General features: G+C 53.5%; 2 protein-coding genes across 3 annotated transcripts in view; both read right to left on the bottom strand.

Annotated features, from left to right (window-relative positions):
* The window catches only part of CYP46A1 (cytochrome P450 family 46 subfamily A member 1), a 34209-nt gene extending 18714 nt beyond the window's left edge, over positions 1 to 15495 (bottom strand). Inside the window, exons 1-5 of the mRNA XM_030883389.2 lie at positions 15234 to 15495; positions 8592 to 8672; positions 7922 to 8003; positions 1293 to 1366; positions 735 to 821 (exon numbers count right to left, since the gene is read on the bottom strand). Coding sequence (XP_030739249.1) covers positions 735 to 821; positions 1293 to 1366; positions 7922 to 8003; positions 8592 to 8672; positions 15234 to 15355 — 446 coding nt within the window. The 5' untranslated portion in view covers positions 15356 to 15495. The remainder of the gene's footprint in view (positions 1 to 734; positions 822 to 1292; positions 1367 to 7921; positions 8004 to 8591; positions 8673 to 15233) is intronic.
* Positions 15496 to 17545: 2050 nt separating this feature from the next.
* HHIPL1 (HHIP like 1) overlaps positions 17546 to 23736 on the bottom strand; it is a 29221-nt gene continuing 23030 nt past the window's right edge. The window contains exons 9-10 of one of the 2 annotated variants that reach the window (XM_030883390.2): positions 22125 to 22717; positions 17546 to 17965 (exon numbers count right to left, since the gene is read on the bottom strand). In XM_030883390.2, the coding sequence (XP_030739250.1) occupies positions 22197 to 22717 (521 nt within the window). In that variant the 3' untranslated portion in view covers positions 17546 to 17965; positions 22125 to 22196. The remainder of the gene's footprint in view (positions 17966 to 22124; positions 22718 to 23736) is intronic. The other variant, XM_060295271.1, reaches the window with a different exon arrangement.

Below are 23736 nucleotides of genomic sequence, written 5' to 3'. Positions count from 1 at the left end.
TCATACAACGGAATCTTATTTGGTAATAAAAAAGAATGAAGTTCTGACACATGCTATAATGTGGATAAGCCTTGAACATATTATGCTAAGTGAAATAAACCAGGCATAAAAGCAATGTTGTACGATTCCATTTATAAGAAATGTATAGAATATGAAAACCCATAGAGACAGAAATTAAATTAGTGGTTGTCAGAAGCTGCAGGCATTGCCAGGAAATGAGGAGTGACTGATTTGGGGGGTGATGAAAATGTTTTAGAATCAACCGTGGTGATAGTTGTACACGTTTGTGAATATACTGAAAACCATTGAATTGTACCTGTAAATGGGTGAATTGTATAGTATTTGAATTATATCTCATGAAAACAGCTATTTTAGAAATAAAATGTTACCAAAAAATGAAAACTATAATCAATGAAAAAGCCCAGACAAGGAGTGATAAAGTCTGAGCCAAGGGAGCTGCTGGGGGACAGGGACCCCACACCTCCAGGCATCGTGGTCATTCAGCTCCTGACGCTCACAGGCTACTTGGGGGCCTCTCAGACGCCCACCCCGCTGGCTGTCTCGGTCTCTCTTTGACCAGGAATGCCGTGTCCTTCCTCCCTCCCTTCAGCCTGGGTGAAGGTGAAGCCCCTTCCAGTGAAGGCTTGCCCTTGCCCAGCCCACCCAGGCTGGCAGCCCAGCACCGCCTCTGAGCAACCAGCCATGACCCCAGGCCTGTCTGCGGCCACACTCACCTCCGGCTGAAGGCCAGGTCCATGACCCTCCGCTGTTTGTGCCAGCGTTCATAGTCGCATTCGGACACTAAGCCTTGGCCGAACAGCCTGCGGAAGAGACAAACGCTTGATGTGAGCAACGGGGTGAAGGAATGAGAACTGACTGCCTGACGGGGTCGGGTCACCTTTTGGGGTGATGAAGATGTTCTAGAACCAGACAATGGTGATGGTTGCACCACACGGTGAATGTAACAATGCCACTGAATTGTAATTCCAATGCGGTTAAAACGGTGAATTTTATGTGATGTGAATTTTACCGTAATACATACATACATACATGAGGGTGATTGTGTGCCCCGACCTCAGTGACCCCTGCATTCCCACCTGCCATCCGGAGGGGAAAGGACGAGAAGGAAGGTGCTGGTGACAAGAGCGGTGACCACCACAGGTGGCCCCTGTTGTGCGCTCGGCAGCCAGGGTATTGGGACTTAATGCTACATCCAAAACTCTGGACCCTGTGAACCCTCCACTTGCAGCCAGAGGCTCTCCTGGCCTCGCCCCAGACACCTCGCATCTTACCTCTCACCAAACACAGTCTGGATCGCGTGGTACATCTTGGAGTCCTTGTTGTACTTGGTTGACATCAGGAACTTCTAAACATCCCCAGAAAAACAACATGAGCTTGTGCACCCATGAGAAGCTGCAGAAGACTCAGCAGTTTTCTTGTCTCTTACGAAACACATCTCCAAATAATCACCCTGAGCTGAGGGCCAGCTACGGTGTGGACGCTCCTATGAGTGACCTCACCTACTCCCTCCGGAAGTCCTGTCTTTCAGGGATGAGGAAAGCGGGGCACAGAGCGGTGAAGTGATTTTTTCCGGTGGTCGCACAGCTGGGGACTGATGCAGGGTGGCTTCCTCACTCCAATGTCCACACTCAGGAGCCCACACCATGCCACCTTCCAAAGTGGCAACAAGAAAAGGCCTGGGCTGCTCTGAAACCAGAGTGGGGAAGGGGAGAAGCCTGGTGGGAGGGCGTCTAGGACACAGGAGAGACATTCAGCACAGATTCAGTGTTGTTAGTGCCAACCCAGCCGTGGAAGTCAAGGAAGGCTTCCTGGAGGAAGGGTCCACTTCCTCACCAAGAGCAGGAGGGTAACAACAGTAACATTAGCTAGCAGCTTTTGAGGCAGCACAGCCCAGGGGTTGACAGCTCAGGCTGTGGGTTCCACTGGCTTAAATCTGAATCTGGCTCAAATATTTCACCCTACCACTTGCCAACTCTATGACCCTGGGTGAGTTACTCACCTCCTCTGCCCCTGTTTCCTTATTTTACAAGATGGGATTCGGGAGAGTACCTGCCTGGTAGGGTTGCTGTGAAGAGAAAATTGTTTCTACGTGAAAAGTGCAGAGAAGGGCACCTGGCACACAGCAGGTGCTCCACGAATGCCAAATGCACACCAGCGCCCTAGAGCTCATTTAATGCCCAATCAACCCTAAGACGTGGGTGGTATTTTTATGCTCATCGTACATCTAGGTGAAAAACGGAAGTTTAAAACTGGCCCAGGGTCGCCACATGGTAAATGGTGGACACAGGATTTGAATGCAGGCAATTTGCTGTGGGGGCGAGGGGAGAGAAAGCTGTGATACAGGCAGGAGAACCCCTGTCACATGGTGGTGCATTCAGGCAGAGGAGTAGAGGTGTGGAGGCGGGGGAGGGGCAGCAGCAGGAGGGCTGGAGAGGCTGCTGGGCCAGACCCCCGAAGCCTGCCCTGCGGGACACTTGGCTTTACCCTGTGGGCACTGGGACGCAGTAAGGTGACATCTCTGCTATCCATTAAACCCAGGGGCTGCTGGTGACTGTGGACTCAGCTCCTGGGAATCTAAGCCAAATTTTCAGCTCAAAGGAAACCCCAGAAATGTTGACTTCAGCTCACAAGCCACATCCCAGGGACCCCACCCCTACCCCCAAACTGTCATTTGTAAACCAAGTTCTGTCACTATCCTACGCCTAATGGTTTCCTCTTCTGCAAAAAGACCTTGGCAGTAAAGGCCCACCTCCCAGGCCCTACTCAAATACCTCTGAGTGGTCCAAGGTCTGTGCCAGCCCTTCCCAACCTGAACTGAGGAGCACCCCCTGAGGCAGAGCAGCCTCGGCACAGTCTCTGACCAGGGTCCCCACAGCCTGCTGTCCCTGGGACCACAGATCCTTTGTTTGGCCCAGTGAGCTGGGCTCTGGGACATGAGGGATGTACAGGGAACCCCCAGCACCTTGCTGCCTTCTCCTGTGGCCCATTCTGACAATGCACTTCTGCCCATGGAGGAGTAACTGCTAGGCACTTTCCCTCCGGCCATAAACAGCCAGAAAATTAAGCAAAAATTATGCAATGTCTGCTTTTAGACACTGGACAGTGGGCAGTGAACCATGACAGAAGGAAAAGGGAAAAAAAAAAAAAGACAAGAGCCCTACAATATAGGAGCCCTACAGCTTTCTGCCCAGAGGCAATTTTAGGACAAAGGCACTTAAAGAATAAACTCAAATACAGCCCAGCAGGCTTTCCAAATTGATAAGACAGAGGTCAGAGTCCAGGCAGGCCAGAAAAACCTAGAATCTGTAGGGCAGAGGACTCAAGAGGAGGGAGCTATGCAGAGAAGGAGGTCCTGCGCAGAGATCTGCACAGGGATCCCCTGTGTGTTTGTATAACTACCAATCTGGGCATGTGTAGAGTGAAACTCCACAAGACCAGGTAAAAAACTTCTGGGGAAAGGAGAGTTACCGGGTAACTATAGGCTAAACGATTCTCAGAGCTCAAACAAGCTAAGAATTGTTCAAGTCCCCATTGGCCACAGTTAAACCTCAGACACAAGGCCTTTATTAGAGTCCTCAGAAGGGTCACTCCTTAGTTGTGGGGCTAAACTAGCTCTAGAGTAAAAGTCTACACTTGATCAACCCTCAAAAGCCTTAAAGCAACCTGGAGAGGATCAAAGTGATCTGCCAGAATGAAGTCCAGCACTCTTTAAAGGAGTAAAACAGAACTGAGCACTCAGCAATGTTCAAGTCACAATGTCCATTGTGCAGCATAAAATCACTAGACATGCCAAAGAGCAGGAAAATCTGACCTATAAGCAAAAAGCCTAGAAATAATGGAGACGACGGAATTCACAGACAAGAACTGTAACACATCTATTACAATTCTACAAATATGCTCAAGGAACCCACATATCCAAGAAGTTCAAAGAAGCCTACATAGAATTAACCCAAAGAAAGGCACACCAAGGTGGATCACAATCACATTTCTGAGCCCAGTGATAAAGAGAAAGTCTTAAAAGTACACAGAGATGAAGTGATATAATATTATTTGAAGACAGATTGATATAAGTTAAAGATTATCCTATGAATCCTAGGACAACCACAAAGAGAAAGAGGCTAATAAGACAATAGCGGATATAAAATGGAATACTAAAACATACTCAATCTAAAAGGCAGGAAAGGAGGAAAAGGGAACAAAAACCAGGTGGATCAAATAGAAAACAAACAACAGCATGGGATATTTAAACTTAACCACAGCAATAATTACATTAAATGTAAATGACCTAAGCACTCCAATTAAAAGGCAGAGATTTTCAGATTGACTGAAACAGCAAAACTCCACTATATGCTATCTATAAGAAACCCACTTGAAATATAAAATTCCAGATAGGTTAAAAGTAAAAGGATAGGGCTTCCCTAGTGGCACAGTGGTTAAGGGTGCACCTGCCAATTCAGGGGATGGGGGTTCGAGCCCTGGTCCGGGAGGATCCCACATACCACGGAGCAACTAAGCAACTAAGTAGTTGTGTGCCACAACTACTGAGCCTGCGGTCTAGAGCCCACGAGCCAGAACTGCTGAGCCTGCATGCCACAACTACTGAAGCCCGCATGCCTAGAGCCTGTGCTCTGCAACAAGGGAAGCCACCACAATAAGCACACACACCTCAATGAAGAGTAGCCCCCACTTGCTGCAACTAGAGAAAACCCACGTGCAGCAACAAAGATCCAGCACACCCAAGAATAAATAAGTGAAATAAATTTTTAAAAATAAATAATAATAAAAAGTAAAAGGATAGAGGGAATTCCCTGGCAGTCCAGTGGTTAGGACTCTGCGCTTCCACTGTAGGGGGCATGGGTTCGATCCCTGGTTGGGGAACTAACATCCTGCATGCCCCATGGCATGGCCAAAAAGAAAGGAAAAGGATAGAAAAAGATATGCCATGAAACACTAAACATAAGACAGCTGGAGTGGCTATATTAATACCAAACAAAATATACTTCAGGAAGTGGAATACTACCAAGGAAAAAGGGGAAATTTCTAAAGATAAAGGGATCAACTCATCACAAAGATATAACTTTGCTTAATGTGTACACACCTGGTAACTCAACTACAAAATACATGAATCAAAATTGATAGAACTGAGAGTATAGATAGACAATTCCATGATGGGGTTAGAGAGTTTAACACTCCTCTCTCAGTAGAGAATAATTTACTTTCTGCATGCTAGAACGTGTAGAAAGTAAATTAGTAATGATTTAGAAGATTCAAACAACACTATCAACCAACTTCACCTAACTGACATTTCTAAAACACTCCAACAATTACAGAACATATGTTTTTTTTTTTAAGTGCTCACAAACGTTCACAAATATAGACCATATACTAGGCCATACAACAAGCTTCAATTAATTTTAAAGGATTGAAATCATGAAGAACACTTTCTCTGACCTTACAGAATTAAATTAGAAATCAATAAAAGAAAAATATCTGGAACATCTTATAATACTTAGAAATTGAATAACACACGTTTAAATAATCCATGGTTCAAAGAAGTAATCACAAGGGAATTAAGAAATTATTTGAAACTGAATGAAAATAAAAGCACAACATATTGAAATGTGTGGTATATTTGTGCTAAAGTAGGGCTTACAGGGAAACGTAAAGCTTTAAATGCCTATATTAGAAAGGAAACCAAATCTAAAATCAATTATCTAAGCTATCACCTTAAAAAATTAGAACAAGAACAAACTGAAAGTGAGTAGAGGAAGGAAATAAAAAGGAGCAGAAATTGGGGCTTCCCTGGTGGCGCAGTGGTTGAGAGTCCGCCTGCCGATGCAGGGGATGCGGGTTCGTGCCCCGGTCTGGGAGGATCCCATGTGCCGCGGAGCGGCTGGGCCCGTGAGCCATGGCCGCTGAGCCTGCGTGTCTGGAGCCTGTGCTCCGCAATGGGAGAGGCCACAACAGTGAGGCCCGCGTACCGCAAAAAAAAAAAGAGCAGAAATCAATAAAATAGGAAACAAACAATGGAGAAAACCCATAAACCAAAGGTGGGTCTTTGAAAAGATGAATATGATTGAAAAACCTCTTGCCAGCTTGTTCAATAAGATAAAAGAAAACCCAAATTACTGTTCTCAGGAACGAAAGAGGGGACATTTCCAGAGATCCAGTAGACATGATAAAGATGATAAATAAATATTGTGGACAACTTTTTATCAGTAATTTCAACAATTTAGGAGAAATTCCTTGAAAGATACAAAACTCAAGAAAAAATAGAAAATCTTAATAACCATATATCAACTTTAAAAATTGACTGCATAATTTAAAGAAAACAAAAACACCTCCCTCAAAGAAAATGCCAAGCCCAGATGGCTTCACTGGTAAATTCTATCAAACATTAAAGGAAGAAAAAACACTACTCCTATACAAACTCTTTCAGAAAACAGAGGAGAGGGAACATTTCCCAACTCATCTTATGAGGCCTATTAACCTGATCCCAAAGCCAGGGATCAAGAGAAGAAAAAATATAGAAACAAAAATTCTTAACAAAAGATGAGCAAATCGTATCCACGTATCCAGGAACAAATTGTATCATGACCAGGAAGTGCTGATTTAACACTTAAATGCTAAGCAATGTAATTCATCATATTAATATATGTCTTTCAAGTTCTTATCTCATTGAGCATCATGAAGGTCTTGTGTATGGTTTTTGGTAGCATGCTTTAAAAAGTCTTAAGGCATGTGTCTGTATTTGCAATGAAACATTTTTAAAATAAAATGACTTTTAACATTCTGTTAGAGACACCATGGTCATTCAACTTGTCTTGTGATCTAGACCCCAAGTTGTATTTTATCCCCCTTAGTGTCACCACAGCCACTGCCTAAGGAGAGCATCATCCCCGCACATCAGCTCAGTACCCACCGTGAGAATCACAGCACAATCGTTTATTGAGCACTTGCTGTGTGCCGTGCGTGGGCTAGATGGTTCACACACATTATTTCAGTTCCATTCTTTTTTAAATTTTATTTTATTGGGGTATAGTTTTTTACAATGTTGTATTAGTTTCTACTGTACAGCGAAGTGGAGTTCCCTGTGCTACGCAGCAGGTTCTCGTTAGTTATCTATTTTATACATATTAGTGTATATATATGTGAATCCCAATCTCCCAATTCATCAGTTCCATTCTTATAAGCACCTGTAAGAGAGGCATCATCCCTATTTTACAGACGAGGAAATTATGCCTCAGAGTGAAACAGTAATTTGTCCAAGGTTCCATAGCCAGTTGGTGGCAGAGCCCAGATTTAAGCCCAGTTCTGCCAACTGGCCATTCTTAGTACTTACACGGCAGACACCAGCCTGCACATATTATAGGCCAACTAATGCTGCCTGTCTCTGTTTCCTCACCTCTAAAATGGGGACTAATAAGAGTCCCTACCCCTCTGCGGATTAAATGGGTTAATAATTGTGAAGCACATAGAAAAGTGCATGTTGAAGCATCTTTTGACCGTTTATTTGTTAAATAAATGGATCAATATTTAGTTCCCATCATAGTCTTCAAAGAAAGGGGTTATAATCCCACCTCGCAGATGAAGGAACTTCTAAGAGAGGTGAACTAACCAGACACGTGCGCACCAGCTGTGCGCACCAGCTCCCAACCCAGAAGAGTGTAACAATAACTCACTGTCCACATCAAACAGCCCTGCTTTTAGGAGGCCCCCAACCCCACTGCCAAAAAGTGGGTGGTTAGAGGGGAAGATGCTGTTCCCTTCAGGATCCTTGGGAAACCAGCCCAAATGCACGTGACTCTGGAACGATTCTCCCACAGTCCCTGGGGTAGACTTTCATGCACCCATCCCAGGGAGGAGGAGGGCTCCCCTCGGAAACCACTCTGTCTCCTACCTTGACCGACTCGGGGCTCGTGACGATGACTGAGGTTTTGTGGAAGACATTGACCCGCACGACAGGTCCGTACTTCTTAGCCCTGGGAACCAAAGTGATGCAAAGGAGGCTGTCAGCTACCAGAGATGTGAATGTCATCAGATCAGCCCAGGTTCAGCTGGAGAAACAGGGCATCCCATCCCTGGGGGTGGGGCTGGGGGGCAGGTCTCAGCAGGGGTCTGGGGCCAAGGTTCTGCCTTGCTGCTGACTCACTGCTGAGTCGCATCCCCCACTGCCCTCAGTCTCCAAATCCATGAAATAGGGTCGCTACCCTCCTCCTTTGCCCCAAAAGGTTGTGCTGGGAATCAAGCCATATCACGTCTCTGAAAAGTGTAAAGCACCACCCCAAACAATGACTGTTACCTAGTCACACCCCCACCCAATTTACAGATGAAGAAACTGAGGCTCAGAGAGCTTCTGATGCCTGGTCTAAGGCCACGCAGTTGGCAAAAGGCAGAGCTTGCCTTCTGAACCACCCTTGTGTGCCTCAGAGTAGGAACTGCTGGGGGTGGGAGTGACCTGGGCTGGGGAGGTGGGTGTGTGCCGGACTGGGGGTTAGGGCATTGGGGGAAGCTGGCTCATGAGGGGCAGAGACTGGAGTAGGGGCAACAAATGACAAGTTAGGACCCACCAATCCAAAAACATATCTTGGAGCACGCGGCCACAAACCTCATCCTTTTTCCAAAAGTAGGGAAGGTGTCCTAGAAGGAAACTAGAAGAAATGGGAAACATTAAGATGACCGGAAGTCACCATCAAAGAATGCTCCCTTCCCCACAGGACCTTGTGAAGTAGGCATTATCAGGCCCACTTCACAGATGGGAGGACTGAGGCACGGAGAGGTACAGTCCTGGCTCAGGGTCACCAGGCAGGATGCAAATCCCAGTCTGACTGGCTCCGGAAGTTTTCTTAGAAAGATGGAGAGGGATAAAACCATCTCATCTCCCTGGTGCAGAGATTGGGGGCTGGCATGAGGAATAACCTGAGACATTCAGGGAACACTTACTAAATGCTGGGCACCATGATGAGCTTGACCCCATCTGAACTCCCCACACCTCCTGAAGTAGGTCTATTATTAACGTAGTTAATAGGTAGGGCAACCGAGGCTGGGAAGAGGAAGTCACCTGGCCCCAGGTGCATGGCTGGTACCAGGGTCCCCCACAGTCCTTCTCACCAGGACATAGTTTGGTCATGCTAACTTGGCAGTGCGATTACCAGATTGTAAACAGGCCTGTGTGGTGTCACCTTAGGCACATTCCAAGGTACTGGTGACTTCCTGTCTCCTGTTTATTCCCATCAAGTTGACTTACTACAGCTTCCAGAATGGGCGACAACAAAACTGCAGTTGGGGTTTTCTGGGTCATGGCACTCACATTCTCCTGGGAGGAGACAGAGTGAATAAATAAGTAAGTAAATAGGGAGTCAGACAGTGATGGGAGAAAAATCAGACTTGGGGGAGGTAAGGAGAGCTGGGGATGGGTGTAGGAGGATTATTGTAAATAGGCAGGTCAGGGAACATCCCTTTAAGAAGGTGACATGTGAGCTGCAAGAAGTGAGGAACTTGGCCACGTAGGTATCTGGGGGACGAACATTCCAGGCAAAGAGAATCGCAGGTGCAAAGGTCCTGAGGTAGGAGAGTGCTTGGTAAGTTCAAGGAACAGCAGGGAGGCGGTGTGGCTGGAGCAGGGTGCTTGAGGGGAACCTGGTACACGATGAGGTCACCACGATGGGGGGAAGATTGTGTACGGCCTTGGGGGCTGTTATCCAAACTTTTTCTTTGAGCTTGGTGAAGTGGGGCTACTGGAGGGTTTGGAGCAGAACAGAGATGGGATCTGAATTGGGTTTTAAATGAATTGTCCTTGCTGCTGCAGAGCTGAGAGTAAACAGGGCAGGTGTGGGGGGCAGGGGTAGAAGCAGGGGCACCAGTGAGGGGGCTGTGAGTGGAGATGAGAAGTCAGACTCTGAATGTACGTGAAGGTGGGCCAAGCCAAGGGGACCTGCTGATGGACTGGATGTGGGGGTGAGACAGGGGTCAGGGATGACCCTGGGGCTTTTGGCCTGGGCCACTGGGAGGTTGGATGGAGCTACTACTCACTAAGGTGAGGAGGACTGAGAGGGGGCCTGGTGGGGGCAGCAGACACTGTTGCCCCCGCCCCCCACCCTTGTCCTTGCAGGGGGAGAGGCTTCCAAAGGCCAGAACCCGAGTCTCTGCCCTGTGCTCTCTTGGCTCTGTCCGCAGGCGGAGTAGCCTGGAAATTCCAGCTCAACACCCCCCAGAGCAGCCCTCCATCAACGATCCCCCCTCCCTCCACCTCGTGGTGGGGTGGGGGGAGCCTGTGTTCCACCGGGTCCCAGAGTTCGCCGGGGGTTTGCATCTCAGTTGCCCCCAGAGGTAATTTGCTTTATTGCCCTTCTGACCTTCTCTCTCCATCCAGTCCCTAACCCCACCAGGATCACGCCTCCCAAACGACTTACACTTCAATTCTTGTCTCAGGATCGGCTTCTGGGAACCAACCTGAGACAAGTGGATGGAACTGAGAGCCAGTCTTGGAGCGGTTAGGTGTGCGCTGCCCATCTAACACGGAAGGGAAGCAGGCAGGTAGGCACCTGATGCTGCAGTTCAGGGAAGAGTTCCCAGCTAGAGATGTCAATGCGAGACTCCTCAGCAGAGAAGTGGTGTTGACAGACTGGGTTAGACCACAAGGGGTGGGTGTAGACAGGGAAGAGGCCCCAAGAGTGAGGCACTGTTGGGGGGACAGACAGTAAAGGGACAACCAGCCAGGAAGACTGAGCAGGAGACGCAGGGGAGAGAGAGGGGGAAACCTGAGAAGAAAGGCTTCAAGGAGGAGGTAGGGGTGCGCCCTGCCCCGAGCAGCGGAGTGGCAGGGCAAGATGGGGACCAAGTGCTGACCATGCATCTAGCTCCATGGAGGTCACTGGGCCTTGATCAAACCCTGTTGGGTGGAGAGGTGGGGGCCAGAGCCTGACGGGCGGTGGCTTCAAGAGAGAAGGGGAGGGAGGAACAGGGGCCAGAGACAGGCAGGCTTCGGACGGGGGTGTTGCTGTGGGCGTGCAAAGCTGGGATAGGGGGGCGGCAGCTGGAGCGAATGAGGGGGAAGAGGTTTGTGTTACAGCCTATTACATAAAAATAGGAATGATGCAGAAGAGAAGGAAAAGTGATGACGGAGGAGAGGGGGCATTGCTGGAGCCTTGGAGCAGTGGGGGTGGGGTGGAGTGAGGCGGGCATCCTTGGCCAGGAGCACCGAGGTCCCGGGGGGAAGGCACGTGGGCTCAGGGCAGGCCAGGGGGCTGATGTGGCGGCAGAGCCCTGGAAGGAAGTTGTCTCAGGCTGTTCATTTGCTCAGGGAAGTAGGAGGCGAGAATAAAGGCTGAGCGTGCGCTGGCTGGCACGGGAGGTGAGGGACTGAGGGGAGAGCGGGCGGGCGGGGCCTGCGCTAGGAAGCTCGGCGGGGCGCCGGGCAGCCACGCCCACTCGAGGGGAGTGGCTTTGAACTTACACCGCCCCGCCTGCAGCAAGATGGACCGTGGATATCACACATGACTGGCTGTATTTCCAGAATAATCTAGTACCCATGGTCACTCCCCAAAGCTGCAGGTTTGGAGAGAATATTCTCAGTTTTGAGTCACCTGAGTGAGAACAGAGTCTGGACCCTCCTCACCTTCACACGCCTGAGAGTCTCCGCCCTAAGCACCGGAGTCCAGAGCCACCTGGGGAGGCACGTGAGTGACACCTCAAGAAGGTCAAGGGCATGGCGTGGCGTGGGGTCCTCACTGCCAGGCAAGAAAGGAGCCTACGACCCGTTCCTTCCTGTTCCTGCAGGGGGCGCTGGGGGTGGGGGGCGAAGGCAGGGCCCGGAGACCAGGGGTTAGAAACCAGCAGATGAGAGATGATGGAAGGAGGGGATGGGAGACTCCTGGGATGGGGAGGGGCGGACCGAAGCCCACCTGGTGTGCCCCTGGTGGTAGACGGGATATGGCAGAGCAACCCAGGGAGACAGGAGAGGGCAAAAATCCCCCTCCCCTGCCCGGTCCCCGGCACGCATGGTTTCCTATAACCCTGCGACAGGCACAGTGGGAATCCGAGGTTTCCTGTGGGCAGAGAAAGTTTGGGACAGTACTGGAGCAGAAGTCATCCGGAGAGCCCACTGTGAGGCCACACAGAGGGGTGGCGGGAGCCCACGAGATGGCTGAGGGGTGGGCCACCCACTAGGAGTGAGGGTGAGGGTGCGGGGCCAGGAAAGTGCCTCGCGCCAGAGGGATGCGGTGGTCGAGTGCTCAGCTGGGCACCCCAAGTCCCCTGGATGCGCCGCCCAGCAGAGCCAGCCGTGGGTCTCCACCATCACCGAGAAAGACCCAGCAACGGTCGAACAGCCCGCAGGCCTGGCGACTCGGCAAGCAGGAGAGGGTGGAGAGAAGCAACACCGCCCAGGAGTTTTGAAAAACTTATTACAAAAGAAATAAAAACTGGGGGAGAGAGATTTTGCATTGTCAAGTTTACATTCATCCCACACTACCAGGAGAGTGGGGGGGGGATGAGGAAGCTCAGAGCAGTGACAGAGAAATACAGAGGCTACAAGTGTTTGTGTGGGATCTGAACATGGGGTCTGAGTTTTCAGCTGTTACATGGATCGTTGCAGTAGAATGTTGTCTGTAATCAGCACACAGAAGCAGGGCACTCAGGGAGGGCATCTTGCTGGTGACTCTTGCAGAAAAGAGGATGAAGAGTGGGGCTGCGAGAGCACAGCAGCTGCCTCTTGCAGGGCAGAGGGTTCCTTGCCTGCAAGCTGGCAAAGCCCTAAAGCACACTACTGGAGAAATCAGTGCGCATAGATTTCTCGTCAACCGTGGCGTTGCCAATCATGGTTTGGGGATCCAGGCTCTGAATGCCAAAGCATCTGATTTATGCTAAAAAGAGGTTCCAGAACCTTCATTTAGTGCAGTTTTGTATTTGACCACCAACCAGTTTTTAACCCACAATCTTTTCGTATAGGCATTGTTCAGTTGACCTCCTTAGAATAAAGAGCCCAACCCAAATTATAGTCAGCCTCCTCCACCACCCACACACCTGTAGGTCACATGTAGATTTTGTGGTGTAAGACTTGAGGGAGAATTCAGGCATAAAAAGGAAAGATATATGGACACATGCTACTACATGGATGACCCTTGGAAACATTCTGCTAAGTGAAAGAAGCCAGACACAAAAGGTCAAATATTGTATGAGTCCATTTATATGAAATGTCCAAAACAGGCAAATCTATACACACAGAAGGCAGATTAGGTGGTTGTCAGGGGCTACGGGAGTTCCGGGGGCAATAAGGAGTGACAGCTAATGGTTATGGGGTTTCTTTCTGCAGTGATGAAAATGTGCTGGAACTAGAAGTGATGGTTGCATAACTCCGTCACTATACTAAAAAGCACTGTACTGTACATTTTAAAGGGGTAAATGTTATGGCATACATAACTTTATTTTTTTAGTGCAGTTTTAAAAATTGATGTGGAGAGAGTAGCCGAGAGGAGCTTGATTTAAGTTCTCTCTTCTTAAGACACAGAGGTTGGCTCAGGTCTGCAGTGTTTGAAGCACTTGGGTTTATGAGAAGGTCAAGTCATGAGGAGGCCTGTCAGAATGAGCACAAAACTCATTCAGTTCCAAGCTCTTGACGGCTGATTTGAAAACCTGAAAGGGTGAGAGTGTATCTAACAGAATTGGCAGGAGCCTTCCACCATCCACCTTGGATCAGAGTTTATCCAGGGTCTACTGTGCATGCTGAGCGAGATGTCAGGGGCACAGCAGTGAACAAGACAGACACAGGCCTATGGGAGAGACAGACACTTAACAAGAGGTAGCACAAATAGTTACCCAATTACCATTCTGGTGACTTAGAGTTTATAAAATGAACAAAATATATTTGCGTGTGGGAGCAGGGAGGGCCTCCCTGAGGAGCTGGCATTTAAGACAAGCCTAGAAGGCTGGGGGAAGAACCATCTAGATGGAGGGGAAGACACAGCTGCGAAGTAAGGGGAAAGGGTGGGAGAGGGCACCTGGGAGGAGAGAGAGTTGGCAGGGAGAACAGTTGCCTCCCTGTGTCCCCAGCTAGAGCTCTTTCCCAGACCCACCAAGCAGGGATTCAGGCTTCAAATGCCAGGGCATCCGGCTTGTGCTGGAGGTGGGTGCCTTCCAGAATGTTGGTGTCCTGAGGTTTTAAGAAGTGTGTCTAATACCCTTGTTTATTCATTCAGTCAACAAATATTTATTGAGCACCTGCAATGTCCCAGGCTCTGGGGATACACAAGTGAACACACAGTATCCCTGCCCTCCCAGGGCTCACATTCTAAAGGGGGAGACAGACAGTCAACAGGTGAACAGACAGTCAACAGGTGAACAGAAGGTAACTTCAGGGATGATGGCCCCATAAGGAGTTTGGAGCTAGGAGGTGGGCTTTATACAGGGTGGGTGGGGAAAAGGAAGACCCGGGAGGAGGGGTTCAGCTGGGGTGGGTGCATGCAGAAAGAACTGGAGGCAGCAGTGAGCAAGCATGGGGTTAGAACAGTACAGAGTGGGTTCTGAGAGCCCAGCAGGGGCCTTGCTGGCCCCAGAGTAGCCTTAATTTAGAATTAGATTTAGTTCTAAGTGATGGGAAGCCTTTGGAGCACAGAAATGACACGTCTGAATGACACAGAAATGACACTTCAGAAAGGTGAACTTCTGGTGGAGTAGGGGGGAGGTAAGGTGAGTGGGGTGAGGGCTGAGGATGGAATGGAAGTACCAAGGAGAAGACAAAAAGGAGATACCAGGACAGAAATTTTAAAAAAAGAGGGGGGATGTGACCAAAGTACAGTGTATGACAACCCAGGTTGAGTGACCCCATCCAAGTCCCAAAGTTAAGAGCACCCACTTTAGAACCACGCTGACCTGGGTTTAAATCTAGGCTTACCAACTGTGTGACCTTGGGCAGGTGACTTTGCCTCTGCGCGCCTCAGTCTCCTCGTCTGAACGATGGGGTAACAATAGCGCCTACCTAACAGGGTTGTCGCTGCCATCACGTTTTCGGGGCCCAGCAGAGCGCGGTGGGCGCCGAGCAGCTGCTGCGGCTGTGAGTAATTTGTTACTAAGAATAGTTAGCGCCCCTCTCCCTGCCGCCGTTTCCAAGCGGCCGCGCGCAATGGCAAGGCTGGACCTGATGCCGGCTTGGACGCGGTCCCCCGGCCCCCCATGCGAGAGCCCCATCCAGGTCCCCGCCCCCACCCCCCGCTCACCTGGGCCGCGGCGGCCCGGGGATGTGCTCGTAGCGGCTGCGAGCGCGGTGCACGAAGGTGCAGCAGAGGCCGAAGACGACCAGGACGGCGCTGCCGAGCAGCATCAGCAGCCCGGGGCTCATGGCTCCGGGGCAGGCCAGGCCGGGGTCGGGGCCGGGCACGCAGGGGGCGGGAGGCCGCGAGCCGACTCAGCTGTCAGCGCCGCGCGCCGCCTCGGCCCCAGGCCTGGCGCGACCCAGTACCGCCCCCGCCCGTTCGGCTCCGCCCCCGCCGGCTGCGACCCCTCCCAGGAGCTCGGTCCCCGCCAACCACGTCTCCGCCTCCGGCTCCAGCTCTCCGGGCCGGCCCCGGCTTCGCACCGCCCATCCTGAAGCTCCGTCCTAACATCAACACTGTCTCCTCCCGGCTCCCAGGCCCCGCCCAGAGCATGTGATCTCCACCAATAACAACTCCACTTCTGGCTCAGACCCCCCCCCCAGCTCCGCCTTCTCTCCGCCTCCCAAGCCTCCGCCCACATCCCTCAAGCTCCACCCCAACAGCAGCTCCGCCCAGAACGCGTTGTCCCTGGCAACCCTAATTCCTCGGCGCTTGCTGACCTGGCGGCGGCGCTGAATCCTGCTGGCTTCTCAGCCCGGTTTGGCGCCCCCAAATAACGGCGTTTCTCCGCGCGCGTTCCTAGGCCCCTTCCTTTCTCCCTAAACCTTCCTGGAAACCCCATCCCAGCCTCCAAGTTTCTGTATCACGCCGACGGTTCCCAAACCTCTCCCTGGAACCCCAACCTCCAAAGTTGGTTTCCCCTGCCCGGCCTGTCCACACGGGGCAGGTGAAGAGGACCCCGGGGACACAGGGAGGCCTATGCCTGCGAATGAAGAGCACACGGCTGCCACCCAGACCAAGGGGAAGCCCCACTGGGGCACCGCGATCGCAACGTCCAAGGCGTTGACCGAAGTCCGAAGGGTTGGAGTGGGTGAAAATCTGGTTACGGAAAGTCCCCTTCAAGCGCGAAAGCGAGAAATGTGCCCGGGGTGGCCAAAGGGTATTTTTGAACTACTAACGAAGATTTTTCTCCCTTTTATAACCTGCTTCTTCTTACCAATCCGGGTATGACAGAAGAGGCCAGCTCTGGGCTTTTTACTTCCCAATTCTTAGACTCAGGAGCAACCCAGAAGGAGAGCAGTGGATGGGAAGGGCCAGGTGTGCCCCCTCCCAATCCAGATAAAGATCCTTACAGCCGGGGAGGAGGTGCCCAAAGAGTTTAGATGCTGCTGGGTTTCTGAGAAAAGGACATGCCCCTGGGCCAGAGTCCCAGAATCCTGAGAGGTTTGGGAAAAACAGAGAAGGCCTGTATACCTCCTTCCCAGGTACAGCCAGGGACAGTCCCCACCAGGGGCATGAGTGTTTGGGGCGTGTGGGCTATGGGGTGTCAGAGAGGGCCAAGCTTTAAGAGTGGGGTCCAGCACGGAGGAGACAGGATTTCTGTCCCCCGCATGGCAAGCTGGACATCCATTCCAGCTCGGGGGATGGGGCCCCATCCTAGGGGGAGCACCAGCCTCCCCCTAGGGCTGGGAGATGGTGGCTTGCCACCTTGCCCCCATGTGGTGGTGAAAAGCAGTCACAGGCACGTACTGGCTGGCCCTGAGGGGCAGGAGAGAGGGAGGCGGGGAGACCAGGACAGAACCTCCTAGGTTGTGAAACCTCCAGGGGTTGGGGGCAATTTGAAGGGAGGACACCAAACAATTGTTCCTTGAGGGCAGGACCAGATTTTAAACTGCTCTGGCCACAGTCTGGGGCAGGCATGGGACAGCCTCAGGTACAACTGTCAGTGTGAACCTGTCCACCTAAGCTAGGGAGAGAAGTGGGCATTAATATTCTCTGGTGCATGGGTCAATACCAGTGACCTCTGGCTCTGTCCCATCGCCACCTCATCTGAGCCTCCCGGCTCTCCTGTGAGCATCAGGGAATGCTTAAGACTGTACACTGATGCTCCCAGGGGAAGCCCTTTGCCTGGACGTGCAGCACTGCAAGCCCCCAGCAGAGGGAGCTGCCTGGAAGCATGTGGCCAACCACCTGGCCCTTCACTGGGAAGGTCCGGACAAATGCTATCCACTGTGGTAGCTATTGGCCACATGGCTTCCATACAGGAAGTGGTTTCCTAGGAGGCAGGGCACGGGCACAGTAACCAGGGAAAGAGAAAGATCAAGCTCCTTGGTTCAAAGCTAACCCCCCTCTGAATAAGGGACCCAGTCACATAGCCAACTTGGAGATCATCTGGAAAAGAGCTGTTGACTGAAGAAAAGTGTACAACCTAAAAGTTGGGAGTTATGTTTTATTTGGGGACATTGCTGAGGACTATAGCCTGGGAGACAGCCTCTCAGATAGCTCGGGAACTGTTCCAAAGAGGTCAGGGTGGAGCCAGGATACATATATAGGAGTTTTTGCTGAAAATAAAAAATATGTAGTCAAACATCAAAAGATTACTGCTAAGCACAAAAACCAGCCATCTCAAGTTAATGAGTTTAGTGCTGAAGATGTAAGAGTCTGGGCTCATTGAAATTATTCCTTAGACATGCATCTTAACTATCAGGGCCAGCATCCAGGTTTTCTCCATCTTGAATTCCCCTCAGGGCGCACCGTAGCGGGTGGCTGCAGTGGCTGATGGCTTGATGGCGGGCAACATTCATCGTTTACCAGGATGGCAGGCAACATTATTTTGTCCGCAGTGTCAGGGGTGCCTAATGGGGTAGTTGTGAGGATTAAATGATTCTGCATACCTGAGGCATCTGGCATACAGTAAGTGATCAATAAAGGTAAGTTTTTTGCAGCAGGACCAGAGGACAGATGCTCCCACAAGAAGATGTGGGTTCTGGGCTTCCCTGGTGGCGCAGTGGTTGAGAGTCCGCCTGCCGATGCAGGGGACACGGGTTCGTGCCCCGGTCCGGGAAGATCCCACATGCCGCGGAGCAGCTGCGCCCGTGAGCCATGGCCGCTGAGCCTGCGCGTCCGGAGCCTGTGCTCCGCAACGGGAGAGGCCACAACAGTGAGAGGCCCGCGTACCGCAAAAAAAAAAAAAAAAAAAAAAAAAGGTGTGGGTTCTACATGCTAGCTGAAGGGGCTCATCTTCCTCCCATTTTGAGGATTTGTCCCTGGGTCATTCTAATGCTGGCCCCTCTACCTGGCATGCCCCTCCCACCCTGTCTTGTGCATCTGGCAGCTGCCAATGTGGGCGCCAACAGCCTGCTACTGAGCTTTCTGTCCAGAAACAATACGGAACGTCCTGGGCACGTTTGTAAATGTTACCTCATTTTTCTTCCAATAATCCTGCTGATTACTTCTGTTTTCCGATGAGGCTCAGAGAGGTTAAGTGACCTTGCCAAGGTCACACAGTCAAGGCTGGACCCCTAACATCCCAGGCGTTGTCTCCCAGCCAAGCATTTGCAACGTGTAAACATAGGAATGCCTTGGGGAGCTCAAGGTTGCTCCCTAGCTTGGTTGCCTTCAGCCACTGACTGAAGCTGTCAGGGCTGCCAGGGACAGTGGGCCTTTCCTGTCATCAGAGGAGAAAGGTGGCCACCTAGGGCCCAGCCCAGTTGAGGCTTGCCAGAGGGATGCAGGTGAACAGGGAACCAATGAGGCCCAGCCAGAGACCTGGAGTGTTGTTACCTGAGGCTGACACCATGCATGCAGTCCTGGGTGCTGGGCCACACCTGGGACATGCCTGCAGCGGTGGCTCCAAGGGCTCCAGAACTAAGCTGTGTGATGCTGGGCAGAGGCAGTCCCTCTCTGGGCAGGTTCTGAGAGATCACTCTAGCTGCTGACTGGAGGCCAGATTAGAGGCAGTGAGGGCAGAGGCCGATAGGGAGCACGGAGAGCCTTGGCCCAGGCCAGCCTCCATCCCCAGCGACTTCAGAGGACTCAGAGGCAGGATCAAAGTCCCTAGGGACAGAGTCACTTGTGACTGCTCCCTTGGCTTTCCGAGGCTGGTGGTGGAGTGAAAGGAGCACAGGACAGGGAGTCTGCGCCTAACCCTGCCCCTCCCTGGGCCCGTGTCCCCATCCGCACAATGATGGGGCCCAATGAGGGGGACCCTGAATTCAGTGCTCTTGAGGTAGCACAGCGTGACAGCACACAGCTGGGGCTCCAGAGCCAGGCTACCTGGTTTCTAATATTGGCTGTGTGACATCTGACAAGTAACTAAGGCCCCCTGGGCCTCAGCTTCCACATCTGTAAAATGGGTGGGAGGGCGACCCTAGCACCTGCCTCGTAGAGTTAATACAAGGATTAAAGAGTGACTAATCTGTAAAGCCTTTAGAACAGTGCCTGGCATAGTAAGTGCTCAGCCGGTGTCAGCCACCTGCCCTTATTATTACCAGTAAAGCAGCAGTGTGTCTCTGTGAGCCTCATTCTCAGGAGTCAGGCCGCAGCCTCAGCCTTATTTGGAGCCTGAGGGGTGATGGGAGGGGAAGCACCCTTCCTGCAACACTGACGGGCCAAGGCCAGCACTGCCCAGAGGAGTGATGAGGCCTGGGACCTCCCCTACTTGCCCCAACAAACAACAGTGACACTCAGGGCCCAGCAGAGGGCTGGACCACTCCCCCTTGCCACTTGGGGAAAGTGCCACGGGCCCCAGATGGTGGGCCCAGGCTGTGGGTGCTGAGCTGCAGTGGGAGGTGCCCACCTCCCAGGCCCCGCCTTGTGGCATCATGTCCTCCAGGCCTTGAACTGAGGAAGGGGGCTCCACAGGGTGGGGAGGGGCAGGAAAGAGCACAGAGGAGCCCTAGGAAGAGGAGGCAGAGGCTGCTAAAAGCCATACCCCACCTCGAAGCCAGAGGGACCAACAGCCCTGGCCCTTCCGCTGAGCAGGGCCATGATGCTGCCCTGCTCTGAGGGCCCCGAGGGCCACCCCGCCTTCCCTGGGCTCTAGTCTTAGCTCGGCCCCATCTGACCAAAGGCCTGGGACACTCAGCCTCCCAGGTTCATTTCCCCATCAGCACAGTGAGGAGTTTGGCCTGGATGGTCCCCACGGGCCTCCCAGCTCCTAACACTTCCGGATGTCCCAGCGACCTGGAAGATGCCCAGTCAACCACCCCTGGGCAGTGGGGGGTCCCCATCAGCTATTTCCCAGCGAGGCTGGCAGCCTACAGCGGGCAGGGGCCCTGGGCCATGCTGAGACTTTCTGCAGGTATAGCCAGGGGGTTCAGTGGTTACACACCTGGCGGGTGCTAGGGCTAGCCAGCTCGTGTTCACATTTGGCTTCCCCCTGCCTGGCTGGGTGATCTCAGCTGAGATATTGAAGCTCTGTGCACCTCGGTTTCCTCATCTGTGAAAGGGGAGGAAGCGGGCTGTTGCGGGGATTGAATGAGTTCAGGTATGCGGCACTGTTCTTACGACGGTGCCCAGCACACAGGCTACGCTCGGTGGCAGGGTTAATTGTGGTTTCCACGCGGGGCTCAGCACGGTTAGAGGAACCACAAGGGTCTGGGTCCCTCGCCCACCCCACTTAGGGCAGAGGTAGGGGGGAGTTCGAGAGGGTGACCCTAAAGCTTTTTTCTGCAGCCTCGTACTCCACACTCAGCTTCAGCGAGCAGCTGGGAGACCCCGACAGGCTTCTGCCCACACCATCTCCTCTGCCAGGCACACCATCCCTAGTGCCAGCTCAACTCCCAGGACAACACCCAGGTTGGGTTGGGATGCCCCACCCAGAGCCCTCCCCCACACCCCCGACACGGGCCATATCCGGTCCTCACTGCCCGGTGACCCTCTATCTGCTTCCCCTCCTTGGCCCCCTATCAGAGGCTGAGCCCAGCCATACTTGATCCCCCTTGACCGGCCTGGCATGAGCCAAGGCTGAGGCCCTTAGTGGGCAAAGGAGCTTCCACCTGTGATCAGGACAGAGGCTGCAGGCCCAGCCCCCTTCTCCCACCCCCTCCCTCCGCTTCCAGGCAGGTGTGAGTCAGAGAAAAGAGGCAGGAAGGGGTTTGTAAACAGTCGCGCTGTTGGCACAGCACCGGGTGACAGAGCACCAGTGGTCTCACTGTTGGCACAGCACTGGGTGACGGAGCACCAGCGGTCTCACTGGGTCCGCAGCCCGGTCGGCCCCCGGGCTTGGGTTGAGGAGGCAGAGGGTTCCCTGGGATCTCACTGAGCAGGGTGGGTGGGGAATGGAGATGACAGAGGTGGCCCTGGCACCGGCTCGGAAGTGGAGAGATCTGAAGCCTCACCAGCGACCGTGGTGCTTGGAGTGGCCGGGTCCAGCGTGATGCTGAGGCCCAGAAGGCTCCTCCCGGAAGTCATCCAGTCATCCCTGCCAGCCCACCCCGGCACTCGCTTCCTCCCGGGCAGCCTGACCCTCGCTGGGACAGCCACAGCCCAGGGGTCACCCTGGACCCATCAGTCTGACGACTTCCCTTGGCCCTACTAGATGCCTTCGTGTTCTCTTCAGCAACTCTGACTGCCAGGCCACCGGTCCACGCCCTTTGGGCCACATTCCTCAAGCCATGCTCCAGCTGGTCTGGGGCCTTCCACTCCCCACCGTGGGCAGGGCAGGCCTGGTCCCCTCCCTCCACCCACCGGCTGTGCCTCTGTTAGTGCAGTGAGGTCATGTCTGCCCTTAAGGGGCAGCTGCCCTCAGGGCTCAGGGTTCTACCAGACTGTGCTCCTGCGGCTGCTTGAGATGCTTGGAGGTGAGCAAAGTACACCTCAGGCTGCACCCACACACCCACAGGGGCCACACGGATCCCAACACATACTGCGGCTGCGGGGTTTCAAAGACACGTGGGCAGGAACACACAAAGAACACGCGTGCACTGCACGCACCACAGGTCAGCATTACAGATGGGCCACCCCTAGGCCACCCCCCACGTTCCCCCCACCCTCAGACTCGGGCGCACGCACCAGGCGCGCACAGGTTGGACGGGCTCTGGACGCACAATGGATAGCCTGGCTGGCCAGACAGACGATGCTCGCCTACAGATCGGGGTTCTCGCGGCTGCACACGACGCCGGCGTCCTCCTGGTGGTCGCAGTTGTGGGAACCCAGGCCGGCGTGCGCGCACTCCAGTAGGTTGCGTTCACTGCCTGTGCAGCGCACGTCGTCCAGCAGGATGGGCAGCGTGTGGCCCTCGCCGAACTCAGCACGCTTGGTGGCCCGCACGGTGTACGCGAAGCCCAGCTGGCGGCACACGACGGCAGCGCCCTTGGTGTCCCAGGCATCGTCGCACACGGTGCCCCAACGTCCACCCGCGAACACCTCCACGCGCCCGCGGCCTGGACTCAGGCCCGGGGGCCGCACCAGGCGCACGGCGCCGTTCGAGGGCTCGGGGACCGCGGTGCCCAGCCGTCCCCGCCGCCGCCCGCCGCCCCGACGGCGCCCGGGCCGCGGGGTGGGTCGTGCCGGCCGCAGGGTGGGCGCAAGTGGAGGGGTCGTGGGGCGGCTGCGGCGGGGAGCCTTGGTGGGCCGCGGGGTGCTCTCCATCCTCCGGATGAACTCTGCGCAGAGGAAGAGCCTGTGTTCAGAAGGGCCCCGGCCGCCCCAGGCCAGCCCACGCGACCCCACCCCACCCCGGCTCTTCACCCCAGAATGCAGACCCCAGGGAAAGATGTCCCGTTCTGCCCTCTACTCAGACCCTGAGGATGAGGTGCCCCAAGCGTGCTTCTCGGGTCACCCTGGCCCCACAGGGTGCCCACCTGGAGCCGAATGCCAGGTGCTTCTGCAGCCATTCTGCACACACTTGCTGGCAGCTGCTTCGTGCCTCTGCTGCTGGGCCTCTCCCCACCCCCTTCCCTCCTCCCCTTCTGGGAGTCCCCTGTCTGCCAGGGGAAGGACTCTCACACTGTAAATTCCTAAGCGCAGTGGCAGGGAAGGAGTGTCTGGGAGAGCTTCTCAGAGCAAATGACGCTTTCTGGCTCCAACCTCTGGTTTAAGGGTGAGGAAGCTGAGGACGGCTGATGGGGGTGGGGGGCGGGGAACTGCAGTGGGTGGAGGGCAGGCCAGCAGGATGGGAACCAGCCTGCCCGGGGCCCCTCTGCTCAGGTGAAGCCCTCCCCTCCAGGCTCCCAAGGCTGCTGGTCCCCCTGCCCATCACAGGGGGGCTGGTCAGGAGCTCTCTAGGTGCGGGGCTGTGGTCCACACTGACCCCCGCCCACTGACCCCTCCACGGGGACCTGGACTCATTAGGTGTTGGGGAGCTGTGGTGGGTGATTCCTGCAGGACGTGGCCCTCACGCTTGGCCCAGGTCAGCCATAGGGCTAAACGTCACTCCACATCAGCTACTCTGCCAGGTACAGCCTCCCTCAGGGGAGGTGGAAACCCCAAACTGCTCAGTTACTATGGGCAGGGATCCCGGGGCCACCGGCCCATCTCACTTGGAAACCCACTGAGACAGGGGCTGAGAAAGGGCTTGGATACAAGACCAGGTGCAGGCCGGGGCCAGAACATGAGCCAGACGCTCCCCCAACCTGCACCCTGGCCCCCACTCCACCCGCAGGGAGGGACTTCCAGCTCCCAG

This window comes from Globicephala melas, chromosome 2 (genome assembly GCF_963455315.2).
Source record: "Globicephala melas chromosome 2, mGloMel1.2, whole genome shotgun sequence".
Taxonomy (NCBI): domain Eukaryota; kingdom Metazoa; phylum Chordata; class Mammalia; order Artiodactyla; family Delphinidae; genus Globicephala; species Globicephala melas.
Note: the sequence above shows the minus strand (reverse complement) of the source record. Positions and strands in the feature narration are given on the sequence as shown.